General features: G+C 39.8%; 1 protein-coding gene across 2 annotated transcripts in view; it reads left to right on the top strand.

Moving 5' to 3' along the window:
- VPS41 (VPS41 subunit of HOPS complex) overlaps nt 1-13655 on the top strand; it is a 263287-nt gene extending 249632 nt beyond the window's left edge. The window contains exons 26-29 of one of the 2 annotated variants that reach the window (XM_049893976.1): nt 9629-9728; nt 9834-9878; nt 11852-11931; nt 12507-13655. In XM_049893976.1, coding sequence (XP_049749933.1) covers nt 9629-9728; nt 9834-9878; nt 11852-11931; nt 12507-12587 — 306 coding nt within the window. In that variant the 3' untranslated portion in view covers nt 12588-13655. The remainder of the gene's footprint in view (nt 1-9628; nt 9729-9833; nt 9879-11851; nt 11932-12506) is intronic. The other variant, XM_049893977.1, reaches the window with a different exon arrangement.
- Nucleotides 13656-14828: the final 1173 nt, after the last annotated feature.

The raw sequence follows: 14828 nt of genomic DNA, 5'->3' as shown, positions 1-14828 counted from the left end.
AAATAATAAGGCAACCACAAAGGAGACAAACTATCCTACTGATCAAAATAAAATACAAGAAAAAAATAGAGACTCAGCAGAAACAAAATCAACAACAGCAAATATGAGGAAAGGACAATATATAAAGATAATCTACTCAGCACTTAAAATCAAGTGGGAAAAAGAAATTGTCAACACACAAAAAAAGATATCAAAATGATAGCACTAAATTCATACCTATCCATAATTACCCTGAATGTAAATGGACTAAGCGCACCGATAGAGAGTGGCAGAATGGATTAAAAAACAATATCCATCTATATGCTGCCTACAAGAGACAGACCTTAGACTTAGAGAAACAAAAAAACTAAAACTCAAAGGATGGGAAAAAATATATCAAGCAAACAACAGTCCAAAAAGAGCAGGAGTGGCAATATTAATTTCTGACAAAATAGACTTTAAAGTTAAATCCATCAGGAAGGATAAGGAAGGACACTATATAATTATTAAAGGGACAATACACCAAGAAGATATAACCATATTAAATATTTATGCACCCAAAGACAGCGCTGCAAGATACATAAAACAAACTCTATCAGCATTGAAAAATGAGATAGACAGCTCCACGATAATAGTAGGAGACTTCAACACACCACTTTCGGTGAAGGACGGGACACCCAGAAAGAAGCTCAAAAAAGACATGGAAGATCTAAATGCCACAGTCAACCAACTTGACCTCATAGACATATACAGAACATTCCACCCAACAGCAACCAACTATAGTTCCTTTTCTAGTGCACATGGAACATTCTCTAGAATAGACCACATATTAGGTCATAAAGCAAGCCTTAGCAGAATCCAAAACACTGAAATATTACAAAGCATCTTCTCTGACCATAAGGTCATAAAAGTGGAAATCAATAACAGAAAAAGCAGGGAAAAGAAATCAAACACTTGGAAACTGAACAATACCCTGCTCAAAAAAGACTGGGTTATAGAAGACGTTAAGGATGGAATAAAGAAATTCATAGACTCCAATGAGAGTGAAAACACTTCCTATTAGAACCTTTGGGACACAGCAAAAGCATTGCTTAGAGGCCAGTTTATATCAATAAATGCACACATCCAAACAGAAGAAAGGGCCAAAATCAAAGAATTATCCCTACAACTTGAAGAAATACAAAGAGAGCAACAGAAGAAACCCTCAGTCACCAGAAGAAAACAAATAATAAAAATTAGAGCTGAACTAAATGAAATAGAAAACAAAAACAATTGAAGGAATTAACAAGACCAAAAGCTGGTTTTTAGAAAAACTCAACAAAATTGATAAAGCATTGGCCAAACTGACAAAAGAAAAACTGGAGAGGAAACAAATAACCCGAGTAAGAAATGAGATGGGCTATATTACAACAGACTCAACTGAAATTAAAAGAATCATATCAGATAACTCTGAAAAATTGTACTCAAACAAATTTGAAAACCTAGAAGAAATGGATGAATTCCTAGAAACACACTACATACCGAAACCAACACAAACAGAGGTAGAACAACTAAATAGACCCATAACAAAAAAATGTGATTGAAAAGGTAATCAAAAACTCCCAACAAAAAAACAAGCCCTGGCCTGGACGGCTTCACCAGAGTTCTACCAAACTTTCAGAGAAGAGTTAACACCACTACTACTAAAGGTCTTTCAGAGCATAGAAAAGAATGGAATACTCCCAAACTCATCTTATGAAGCCAGCATGTCCCTGATACCAAAACCAGGTAAAGACACCAAAGAAAGTTACAGACCTATATCCATCATGAATGTAGATGCAAAAATCCTCAACAAAATTCTAGCCAATAGAATTCAACAACATATCAAAAAAATAATTCACCATGACCAAGTGGGATTCATACAAGGTATGCAGGGATGGTTCAACATTAGAAAAGCAATTAATGTAATCCACCACATAAATAAAACAAAAGATAAGAACCACATGATTTTATCAATCGATGCAGAAAAGGCATTTGACAAAGTTCAACACTCATTCATGATAAAAACTCTCAGCAAAATAGGAATAGAAGGAAAATTTCTCAACATAATAAAGGGTGTTTATACAAAGCCAACAGCCATCATCACCCTAAATGGAGAGAGTCTGAAAACATTCCCAATGAGATCAGAAACCAGACAAGGATGCCCTTTATCACCACTCTTATTCAACATTGTGCTGGAAGTCCTAGCCAGAGCAATTAGGCTAGATAAAGAAATAAAGGGTATCCAGATTGGCAAGGAAGGAGTAAAAGCATCTATTTGCAGATGGCATGATCTTATACACAGAAAACCCTAAGGAATCCTCCAGAAAACTACTGAAACTAATAGAAGAGTTGAGCAGAGTATCGGGATACAAGATAAACATACAAAAATCAGTTGGATTCCTCTACACCAACAAAAAGAACATCGAAGAAGAAATCACCAAATCAGTGCCATTTACAGTAGCCCCCAAGAAGATAAAATACTTAGGAATAAATCTTACCAGAGATATAAAAGACTTACACAAAGAAAACTACAGTACACTTCTACAAGAAACCGAAAGAGTCTTACATAAGTAGACGAACATACCTTGCTCATAGATAGGAAGACTTAACATTATAAAAATGTCAATTCTATCAAAAGCGATCTATACATTTAATGCAATTCCAATCAAAATCCCAAAGACATTCTTTAATGAGATGGAGAAACAAATCACCAATTTCATATGGAAGGGAAAGAGCCCCCGGATAAATAAGGCATTACTGAAAAAGAACAAAGTGGGAGGCTTACTTTACCTGATTTTAGAACCTATTATACCGCCACAGTAGTCAAAACAGCCTGGTACTGGTACAACAACAGATACATGGACCAATGGAACAGAATTGAGAATCCAGACAAAAATCCATCCACGTATGAGCAGTTGATATTTGACAAAGGCCCCATAACAGTTAAATGGGGAAAAGAGAGTCTTTTTAACAAATGGTGTTGGCATAACTGGATATCCATCTGCAAAAAAAATGAAACAAGACCCATACCTCACTCCATGCACAAAAACGAGATCAAAATGGATCAAAGACCTAAATATATAATCTAAAACAATAAAGATCGTGGGAGAAAAAATAGGGACAACATTAGGAGCCCTGATACATGGCATAAACAGTATACAAAACATTATAAAGAATGTAGAAGAAAAACTAGATAACTGGGAGCTCCTAAAAATCAAACACCTATGTTTTGGGTATGCTCATCCAAAGACTTCACCAAAAGAGTAAAAAGACTACCTACAGACTGGGAAAAAGTTTTTAGCTATGACATGTCTGAACAACGCCTGATCTCTAAATAATCTACACGATACTACAAAAACTCAACTACAAAAAGACAAATAACCCAATTAAAAAATGGGCGAAGATATGAATAGACACTTCACTAAGGAAGACATTCAGGTAGCTAACAGATACATGAGGAAATGTTCACGATCATTAGCTGTTAGAGAAATGCAGATCAAAACTACAATGAGATTTCATCTCACTCCAACAAGGCTGGTATTAATCCAAAAAACACAAAAGAATAAATGTTGGAGAGGCTATGGAGAGATTGAAACACTTAGACACTGCTGGTAGGAATGTAAAATGGTACAACCACTTTGGAAATCGATTTGGTGCTTCCTTAAAAAGCTAGAAATAGAACCACCATACGATCCAGCAATCCCACTCCTTGAAATATATCCTAGAGAAATAAGAGCCCTTACACGAACACCCATGTTTATTGCAGCACTGTTTACAATAGCAAAAAGATGGAAGCAACCAAGGTGTCCATTAACGGATGAATGGATAAATAAATTCCATTCACACAATGGAATACTATGCATAAAGAACACTGATGAATCTGTGAAACATTTCATAACATGGAGGAATCTGGAAGGCATTATGCTGAGTGAAATTAGGCAGTCGTAAAAGGACAAATATTGAATAAAACCACGATTATAAGAACTCGAGAAATAGTTTAAACAGAGAAGAAAATATTCCTTGATGGTTACGAGAGGGGGGAGGGAGGGAGGGTGAGAGAGGAACATTCACTGATTAGATCAACCCCATAGATAAGAACTACTTTAGGTGAAGGGAAAGACAGCATACAATACAGGGGAGGTCAGCACAATTGGACTAAACCAAAAGCAAAGAAGTTCCCTGAATAAACTGAATGCTTCGAAGGCCAGCGTAGCAGGGGCAGGGGTCTGGGGACCATGGTTTCAGGGGACATCTAAGCTAATTGGCATAATAAAATCTATTAAGAAAACATTCTGCATTCCACTTTGAAGAGTGACACCTGGGTTCTTAAACGCTAGCAAGCAGCCATATAAGATGCATCAATTGGTCTCAACCCACCTGGATCAAAGGAGAATGAAGAACACCAAGGACACAAGGCAATTACAAGCCCAAGAAACAGAAAGGGCCATATGAACCAGCCACTACATCATCCTGAGACCAGAAGAACTAGATGGTGCCTGGCTACAACTGATGACTGCCCTGACAGGGAACACAACAGAGAACCCCTGAGGGAGCAGGAGAGCAGTGGGATGCAGACCCCAAATTCTCATAAAAAGACCAGACTTAATGGCCTGACTGAGACTGGAAGGACCCTGGTGGTCATGGCTCCCAGACCTTCTGTTGCCCCAGGACAGGAACCATTCCCGTAGCCAACTCTTCAGACATGGTTTGGACTGGACAGTGGGTTGGAGAGGGATGCTGGTGAGGAGTGAGCTTCTTGGATCAGGTGGACACTTGAGACTATGTTGGCATCTCCTGCCTGGAGGGGAGATGAGAGGGTGGAGGGGGTTAGAAGCTGGCGAAATGGATGCGAAAAGAGAGTGGAGGGAGAGAGCAGACTGTCTCATTAGGGGGAGAGTAATTGGGAGTGTGTAGCAAGGTGTATATGGGTTTTTGTGTGAGACTGATTTGTAAACTTTCACTTAAAGCACCATAAAAATTATTTTAAAAAATACATTTATATCATAAGTGTTGTCAGTTCTTTCCAAAGTAGTCATAATCTATATATTCAACAAAATTCTAATCAAGATCCCAAGAGAACTTTTCATGGAAATTGATTAAATGGTCCTACAATTTATATAAAAAGTAAAAGCTAACGTTACAATAAGTTACTAGGTTACTAATGTCTGGCTTATAGCCAACTCATACTTGCCCTTTAATGTGATGTAATTTTGCTTGAAACGACTGAACCAACCCCTCCTCTCAACAAATTCTTCATCACTATCACTTTCACCTGCCCCACATGCAGCTTTTAGATCATTAAAAAGCCTTCAGGCCTTTTCTTGCACTAAAGTAAGGCTAAATAAGAACCGTAGGCACCTGTTCCAACTTACCTACAAATTTGGCTTAAAGACACAGGAATGGATCTCGTTCTGTATTCCAGAAGAATAAGGAGAGTGGATTTATGACATATCACAACTTAATGTCTGTGGGTATAGAAGTGGTATATGACTACTTTGTTAATTAAGTTACTTTCCAAGTTGGCAGTTACTTTAAAAATAAAACGTATACCTGCTTCATGACCTAGCAGTTTCACTCTTGGGTATTTCCCCCAAAATTGAAAAACAGATCCACAAAAAAGATCTGTCTGTGCAAGAATGTTCTTAACAGCTTTGTGTTTTATAGCCCCAAACTGGAAATAGTGTAAACATCCATCAGCAGGAGAATATACCTCAGACTGGCTGCCTCTTAGTCACAAGGTGGATGCAACTCCTCTAGGCCTCACATATCACCTTCCAGGCTGGAAGATGTGGGAAGCAAAGGGCTTTTTCCTAATGCGGCTTTACCTTTGTATTTGGGAAGGGACACCTTCCCAAGCTCAGTGTTTATCTCACTGGTCAGATCTATGCTGCATGGACCCTGCCAGTTGCCTTTTTTAGTTGGACACATGCTAAACCAATTCAGAGTAGTGTTTATAAGGACAAAGAAGGAAATAAATGTTGGATAAGCAACGACTAGTGTCTGGTAAAGGTGGGAAACCCTGGCGGTGTAGTGGTTAAGTGCTACGGCTGCTAACCAAGAGGTCAGCAGTTCAAATCCACCAGGCGCTCCTTGGAAACTCTATGGGGCAGTTCTACTCTGTCCTATAGGGACAGAATTGACTCGACGGCACTGGGTTTGGTTTTGAGTTTTGGAAAAGGTGGGGTGCAGGGAAAACATCAGCTGTATTGGTAGTACTTTATTTTCTAAAATAAACAGATCTGAAGCACATGGGAAAATATTTTAAAATTTGTTACATCTAAGTGGTAGGGACTTGAATATTGTATTTTTCATTGTGTTCTGTATTTTGGAAATATTTTATATTTTAAAAAGAAAAATAGCACAAAGTAATGGAAGGTGATATTCAGAATATGAGTAGTAGTGATTCGATGTCATTCTGGTCATTAAACATGTGTCCTCAGTATGTAAATAATATCAAATTTGCAAGGATAGAAAAGAGGCTGTTGAAAGGTGAGAGTCCACAGCTAGGAAGGTAAGATGACCTAAAAGACAGAAGTGATCAGAAGGGAATGAAGACCATCTCATTATCAAACTTCAGCAGCATCAGACTTTCAGTCATCAGTGTCTTAATAAAGGTGTTCATGGGAAATAGCAAACAGGAACTTTTTGAAATCAGTGTTAACAATAGCACATGTTTTTCATGAGTCACTGATGTAGCTGCTACTGGGGATCTATAATCAAGACAATGCCTTGTCATAAGTCTGATGTTGAAATCAGTACCTATGTAATGGAACACTGCATAAGAACCTGTACAGTCCTGTCTCACTCCCCCCTTTTGATTGCCTTCAAATTATTACATATGTTACAGATGAAGCGATTGTTTTCTGAAAGGATTAGTCTCACTTCGGTATATACCTGCCTGGCATCATGTAAATTGGCAGTGTTCATAGCCTTGTGATTTGGAGCCTTGGACTTTGATGAAATAAGGTAGAAAGTGGCATGTGTATGCTTTCGCTTCTCCTGGCTGTTTGCCTCTGAATACTGAAATTTTTCCTAGAAAACACTTTCTGCAGGCAGATGGATTGTACCTATTTAGAAAAATGAGCTCCTGCTGAGAAGATGGTTTTTCCTTAGTTTGCATTTTTTACTGTTTTCTTTTTTAGTTTGCAGACTCAGTGGCTTCTGTCAGGACAGCTTGTCCTCCTCCTGTATTATTCATGTGGTGGGCCTTCAACACCTGCTGAGGGCCGGAGCCAGTGCCTTTTGAAATATTTTACCAGAGATATGGTGATTGACGCCATTTTTCTTAAGTTTTTTATTTTTGCATTGGAGGGCGAGCAGCTTTAAAGATTTTTTTCTGTATTAAGGTTTTAAGAAATACGCCAATATTTCCTGGGTGTTTTTCCTACTGCGTTTGTCATTTTTCTCTTCTGTTTTTAATGACGGCTGTTAAATTTTTAATGTCTTTTTAAAATGAATCTAAAAATCCAGTTTTCAGTAGGTTTTTTTTTTTAATAATTTATTCTGTTGTTGTTGAGAATATACACAGCAGACCATCCATCAGTTCAATAATTTCTACATGTACAAATCAGTGATATTAACTACATTCTTTGAGTTATGCAACCATTCTCACTCTCCTTTTCTGAATTGTTCCTCCCCAATAACATAAACTCACTGCCTCCTAAGATTCCTATCTAATCTTTCTAGTTGCTGTTGTCAGTTTGGTCCTATATAGATAATTCTTGAAAGAGCACAGTGCTCAAGGCAAACATTTCTTCACTAGTTAAGCTAAACCATTGTTTCGTTTTAAGAAGACTTCCCGGGAGTTTTGGTTTAAGGTTTAAAATTTCTCTCAGGGTGGTAGAATTTTAAAGGACAAAATTTCTCATTAGTCAGATTTCTAAATGAATCTAGAAATAATAAAATCATATAATTTCTTGCTCATGCATATGAGAAGTGCCAAATATAAAACTTTAACCTAGACATCAGTTCTGTTTCCCTGAATTTTTGCCCTCATATAATTTGGGGAGGGGGAGGCCTCTGGCTGCATTCACCCTAAGACAGTACTCTATTTGGGGTTTTTTGAGGAACATGGTGACTGTAGGTGATCGGGGATTGAAGAATACAGTTGTCTGTTCCCCTGCTTCCATTCCCCTGTGACATATATTTAAAACCCTATAAAAGCAAAAACTCCCATTTAGATTTTGGAGTTGAGAGTGACATCGATATGAAGAAGCCAAAGCGCACTGCTGGCCAAAGCACTTGATATCACCACAACCCCTTACGGACTTATACTTCTCAGGACCCTTGTCCCCAGCCACAGAACTGGGCCATAATGAGGCGGCAATATCTTCGTTATGTGACTTCCTATATAAATTATATGTAATTACATCTAATAAGACACATGGGGCCAGAAGAGGAATGCTGCAGGCACAGCACCAGAACGTCTTGGTCCTTCAGGACTTGAGTATCTCCCTAGCTTTAAAAGTAGCCACAAGTTCCGATATAAAATGACATCAAGTTTAAGGACACCTCAGACTGCCTGTCCCAGTCTCCTATTAAAATACCCACGAAAGCCCAGAAAAGGGTGAAAACTCACACCATGGTCAACAAAACTGGTTTGAAAGGTAAAATACATTGCCTCTCTCAGCTGCGCCCACTGGCTAGAAGGAGGCAGGGAATTTCTGAGTCCGCCACCTCCCTGGTTCTGAAACACAAAGTCATGCCACCGGAAGTGGGCTGTCGTCCCTGCACCGTGAGGCCCTGACTTCTGTGGCTGCTAGAGTGTTGTGACCTCCTCTCTCATTGTCGTCTAATTAGGCAGAGAAAAAAGCTAAAATTAAAAACCTACAAAGAAACAGCAGAAAATGCCTAAGGAAACAAAAAGTTCAATACTGAGGTGAAAAATAACAAAATAAATCATGCGATGGAATGTTAATATCTGGGGTCATTTTTCAATTATCAGCCCCCCTAAGAGTCACCAAATTGGAGGGCTAATTTATCCAATGAACACTTCACACACTGTGTTCATTGCACTCTGCTAAGTATGGATTAGATTTAGGAGTAAACTAGAAGATAGATGGCATTCATCTGCTGAAGGGAGTTTAGGATAAAGATCTCATGTTTAGTTTATGGCTCCATACCCAGTGCCTGAGACACAATAGGGACCCAGTACGTATTTATGCAGTAAACAGATGAATTTGTGAAATAGTTGATTTTGGAATAGCAAGTCTTCCATCATGGGCGAAGATCTGGAGTTTGTAATGAGCCAGGCATATAGGAGCCAAACTCTGCCAAAGAGAACCCATGTTAGGAAGCTCTGTGAGATTAAAAAAAAAAAAAAAAAACCGTTGGTAAATATAGAGCCTTCTTTGCCAGACTGTAGAATTCGTATCTGATTTTACAGGCATTATTTTTTTTTACAGGAGCCACTAACTGTTCATAAGAGAAAAAGCAGAGAGCGATGATTGAATCAGTGTCTGGAAAGGTCCAACTGGCAGTGGTTTGTAGGGCAGAGAGGGACCACCAGTAGGAGCTTCTTGGAAGTATTTAAAACATACTACTTTTCTGAATCCCTGATGAGAGTTGTTTTCTTTTCCCCGTTACTAAATGTTGTAAAGTTGGTTTTTCTTTATAATATATGCACTAGATTCTACTTCGTGAAGGTTGCAAGAAGATTCTGGTAGCTGACTCTTTGTCCTTGCTGAAGAAAATGCACCGAACTCAAATGAAAGGCGTTCTGGTGGATGGTGGGTCAAACTGAAATAGTCCTATTCAAACTGCCTCCCTTGCTTTGGTGGGGGCGGGGGGGGGACAGAAACATTGTAACCCAAAGTGTATCTGTTTCCTTGCAGAGGAGAACATCTGTGAGTCCTGCCTTTCCCCCATTCTTCCATCAGGTAAGATGTTGGGAGGAAAAAAGATTTCTCAAATACGTATTAATGATGGATATAATTAAAGTTTTGAAATTAACTGATACTATTTATAAAATTATATAATATTCAGAATTATACTTTAAAGAAAAATGTTGGTACACAATCGTAACTCACTGTAATGCTGGTTCTGTCATTCTTGAGAACAGAGGTTCTCATGCTTCAGGGTGTCATCGTCCCCTGCAGTGCTTTTAAAAATGCTGATCAATGGGTCCTAAACCCAGAGTCTCTGATCCAGTGGTTCTGGGGTGGGGCCTGAGAACGTGCATTTCTAATAAGTTCCCGGGGGTATTGATACTTCTGGCCCCAGGGCCACACTTTGAGAACCACTGCTCTAGAGTAAAACAAGTGAAAACTTTCTATCAATGGTGCTTAAACTCCAAAGCATGAGAACCATGTGTATATCTAGGAATCGTTTTTTATAGTTCTCTCTTTAAACTTTCTCTTTGCTGTGTGGTTTTAGGCACCTAAGTTATCTCACATTTCAGGGCAAACATAAATACTTGCCATCTTTTGGAACTGTGACTCTAAGAAACAAGCGTTTGTTCATTTGTAGTTGGAGGGGAGGGTGGTGTATGTGTATCTTCATGTATGATCGGAAGCACCTTACCTAAAAGTGATTATGGCAGGAGACGAGGAAAATCACATAATTTTAAATTAGAAATTAGCAAAGCATGCTAAAACTGCTTTTTTAATGTAAATTCAGCACTACAAGACCTAGAGGCCCCACCAATTGTTATAATTAAGGGATTATTTCATAGGACAGTAGGATAATAAGTAGTTTCCCATAGGTTCTTTTCCAGATGAAATAGGTTTGGGTCGACTCGAGGACAACAGGTTTGTTTGTTTATTTATTTATTTATGGTTTATGTTAAGAACTATAATGGGAGCCAGGAAAAGTAGTGAGTGTTTATAGTGTTTTGGGCAGTGTTTTAGGAGGAAGAGAGTACATTTTATACCGTTAGAAAGGAGCCCTGGTGTCACACATGGTTAAGCACTCAGCTGCTAACTGAAAGGTTAGTGTTCAGACCTACGCAGTGGCTCCACGGGGGAAAACGTCTGGCGGTCTGCTCCCATAAAGATTCCAGCCTAGAAAACCCTGTGGGGCAATTCTTCTCTGTCACACGGGGTCACTAGGAGTTAAAATCAACTCAGCAGTGCAGAACAACAACATACAATTAGATTAAATTCCCCATTTATTTACCTAAGGGTACCAGGGAAACCCTGGTGGCATAGTGGCTAAGTGCTACAGCTGCTAACCAAAAGGTCAGCCATTGGAATCTACCAGGCACTCCCTGGAAACTCTATGGGCCAGTTCTACTCTGTCCTACAGGGTCGCTATGAGTTGGCATCGACTCAACAGCAGGGTTTGGTTTTTTGTTTAAGGATACCAGATCAAAAAAGCCGGCCGCGCAGAGTAGGGGCAGATGAGGCAATGCGCCCAAGCAGGGGTGCAGTACAATGCAATGTCACAGCCAGAGCCTAGCAGACCTGAAATCAGCCAATGTTCTTGGCGGAGGCAGTAGGTGAAGAAGCAGGAAGTATTTTTATAAGGCACAAAATTGACTACAGCATTAATCTTGTGGTGTATAGTGTGTGTGTGCATGCACACACAGCACACATGCAATACACACAGTGATTCTAATTTTTAAAGATAAATTCTGTTGCATTTGCTATGGATCTGTCCCCATTTGTAGTTCTGGTAATGAGACAAAGGTTAAGCAAGTCACCTGTGAACACAGAGTGATGAAATTGCACGTCAGCTTTTCATGTGATCGTGCCACCTTCGGAAACACTTCCTGTAACAATTTTCCAAAGACAGCTTAGGTATTGCCGGAAAAATCTGACTACACCAGGCTTTTCCAGCAGGACTAATAAAAAGAGGCCCTGGTCTGCTTTTATATTGCTTTCTCTCTTGCTCCCTCCTCCGTCCACCCCAGATGCAGCTAAGCCCTTCAGCATGGTGGTCTTCCATTGCCGGCACATGTTCCACAAGGAGTGCCTGCCCGTACCGAACATGGTGAGTGGACAGCTTGGCCTCTATCAGCTGAAGAGAAATTAATACGCCCAGAGGGATGTGCTCAAAGTCACAGCCCGTCATCCTTAGGGCACTGTGGGTTCTCAGAGTTATAATAGAGTTTTATATCTCATAAGAAAAATTAATCTATTTATCTAACGTAAAAATATTTGGTATACTGTATAAACATTATGAAAGCATAATGATTTTTTCATTCAGGTGAAATTGGTGACTGTTAAGCTATTTAGATGTGAGATACAGTAGGGAATTATTTTGTGTTGCTTTCTCAACCCGATTTTGGTATCATGCCGCTGTTATTCTTTAGTGACAAGACCTGTTCCCCCAGGTCCCATTAGACTTATTTTGCTGTGGAGTATCCCGTGAGTCACAGAACAACAGCTGGGCTTTACTCAATGTGAACCAGAAATTATTTCCAGAAAAAGGAGTGACATTTCATAGCTTCCTCCCCACCCAACGACTAGCACTGCCGAAATGTATCTGAATATTAGACTGGAGAGAGGGGGTCGAGTTTATTTTATTTTGTGTTTAATCTGTGGTTTTTGTCATTACATGTTTAGAACTCTCCTGCGCAGTACTGCAACATCTGCAGCGCTAAGAGCCGTGGACCAGGAAGCGCAATTTTGGAGATGAAAAAATAGCTCCGTTCTGCTTGTCTGTCTCCTCCTCACCACTCTTTTTAAGACTCTGTTTTGGCAACGACAGAAGCTTTTGTCGACACCAGTGCTGTTAAGAGATTTGTACGTGTTTATGTTTTAAAACCAACAGCCCAAACTCGTTGCTGTCGAGTCAAAAAAAATTTTTTTTTTCTTCATCTACGCCTGTCAACTAGAGGTTTCTCTTAGCAGTGGATAAAGAAGGGGCCTGGAAATGTTTGGATTTGCAGTTGATATTTCATCATTTATTGGTTTGGCTCATTCTTTGTTTAGAATGGAAACATAAGTCTAGAAGTTAGAAATGAATTTTTCAGACGCTCGTAAAACCGTTGCACCGTAAGTGGACTGCAGAGACTCCTCCCCAGCTGTCTGCAATCACCGCCAACTATGCGTTTCTGTCACCCAGCAGGCTCCTCCTGTGTACATTCTGCTGACAGTCCTCACATCCTGGACTTGGCTGGGTTTTTTTTCCCCCTTATTTTTTATTCCATTATTTTTCTATTAATATTGTACTTGAGGTGAAAGTTTACAGCTCAGGTTAGTTTCTCATTCAAAAATGTATACACATATTGTTTTGTGACATTGGTTGCAATCCTCACAATGTGACAGCACTCTCCCCCTTTCCACCCCAAGTTCCCCATGGCCATTTGTCCAGTTTTCCTGTCCCTTCCTGCCCTCTCATCTTGCTTTTGGGCAGGAGTTGCCCATTTGGTCTCATATACCTGATTGAACTAAGAAGCAGGTTCCTCGTGTGTGTTATTGTTTGTTTTATAAGCCCGTCTAAGCTTTGTCTGAAAAGTGGGCTTCGGGTAGCTTGGCTTTTTTTATATATCATCCACAGCAGTTATCTTTACTTAATAGGCATTTAACAAAACATTATGCAAGTTGTTACCCATTTAATACTGTCTGGGAACCATTAGCAGTCTAATGTGGTGTAGCTTTATGGTTATTAATCACATGTCCTATGTGTCTGGGTGATGAGCACAGTGTCTGGCCCAGGCAGGCACTTGCTGTTTGTTGACTGAATAAACATTAACTCTTCTCATTGTGAAAGACTTCCTTTTATTGGGTTAACCAACTGCATCAATAGTGTCTGGTGCCCTCATAAAGAATAAAAGAGAAGAGAGCCCAAAGTAGTTTGTTAGTTTTTGCTAGAAGGAAATAAATGGGTGACTGTAAAATCTGAGAGGGATTCTCCAGAGAAGTGGGACTGCCTAATGCCAAAGGATAGCCTAAGAGTGTTTCCTTTAGCATCCATGGTGCCTCCTTTGCTCTCGTGGTACACAGAGCAGATATAGGAGAGAATTCAAACTTGTGATGGTGGCTTGTAAGTTATGAGCTTTATCTGTCTTCAGATATATTGACATCCTCTAATGTGTGTAAAGGAGGGCATTGGTGGCTCATTGGCAGAATGCTCGCCTTCCAGGTGGGAGAGCTGGGTTTGATTCCCAGCCAGTGCACCTCAAGTGCAGCCGTTACCCATCTCTCAGTGGAGGTGTGCATGTTGCTATGGCGCAGAATAGGTTTCAGCAGAGCTTTTAGACTAAGAGAGACTAGGAAGAAAGGCCTGGCAATTTACATCTGAAAATCAGCTAATGAAAACCCTATGGGAATGACACAGGACCTGGCAGTGTTTCTTTCTGTTGTGTACAGGGTCAGCATGAGTCAAGGGCTTACTCAATGACAGCTAATAAGAAAAATGTGTGTAAAAGTGTGAAAACACACACTCATTGTTCCTATGCTTCGTCCCATCCCAAAACAACCAAACCATTGCCATCAAGTCAATTCCAACTCATAGCAACCCTTTAGGACAGAGTGGAACTGCCCCATAGGGTTTCCAAGACTGTTATCTTTACAGAAGTGACTGCCATATCTTTCTCCCTTGGAGCTGCTGGTGGGTTCAAACTGCTGACCTTTTGGTTAGCAGCCAAGCACTTAAACCATTGTACCATCCTACCTTTGTCCCATAAATGGGAATAATTGCAGCTGTATATGTCTGTCTTTCCGAGTAGAAGACAGGATGACTGCTGTGTACTGAGCACATACCACCTACCAAACTTCCCCTGAACTTTGTGTGAGCAATATCTCATTTAATTCTCACATCCCCGGGAAGTAGGTATTATTCCCCTTGTTTTACAAATGAAGAGACCAAAATGTAGATGTGGCAAGTCAGAGTCACTTGGGGTGGGGAGGGAGAGCTGATCCCTTTGAGATTTTAAGAATTAG

Source organism: Elephas maximus, chromosome 8, assembly GCF_024166365.1.
Source record: "Elephas maximus indicus isolate mEleMax1 chromosome 8, mEleMax1 primary haplotype, whole genome shotgun sequence".
Classification (NCBI taxonomy): domain Eukaryota; kingdom Metazoa; phylum Chordata; class Mammalia; order Proboscidea; family Elephantidae; genus Elephas; species Elephas maximus.
Note: the sequence above shows the minus strand (reverse complement) of the source record. Positions and strands in the feature narration are given on the sequence as shown.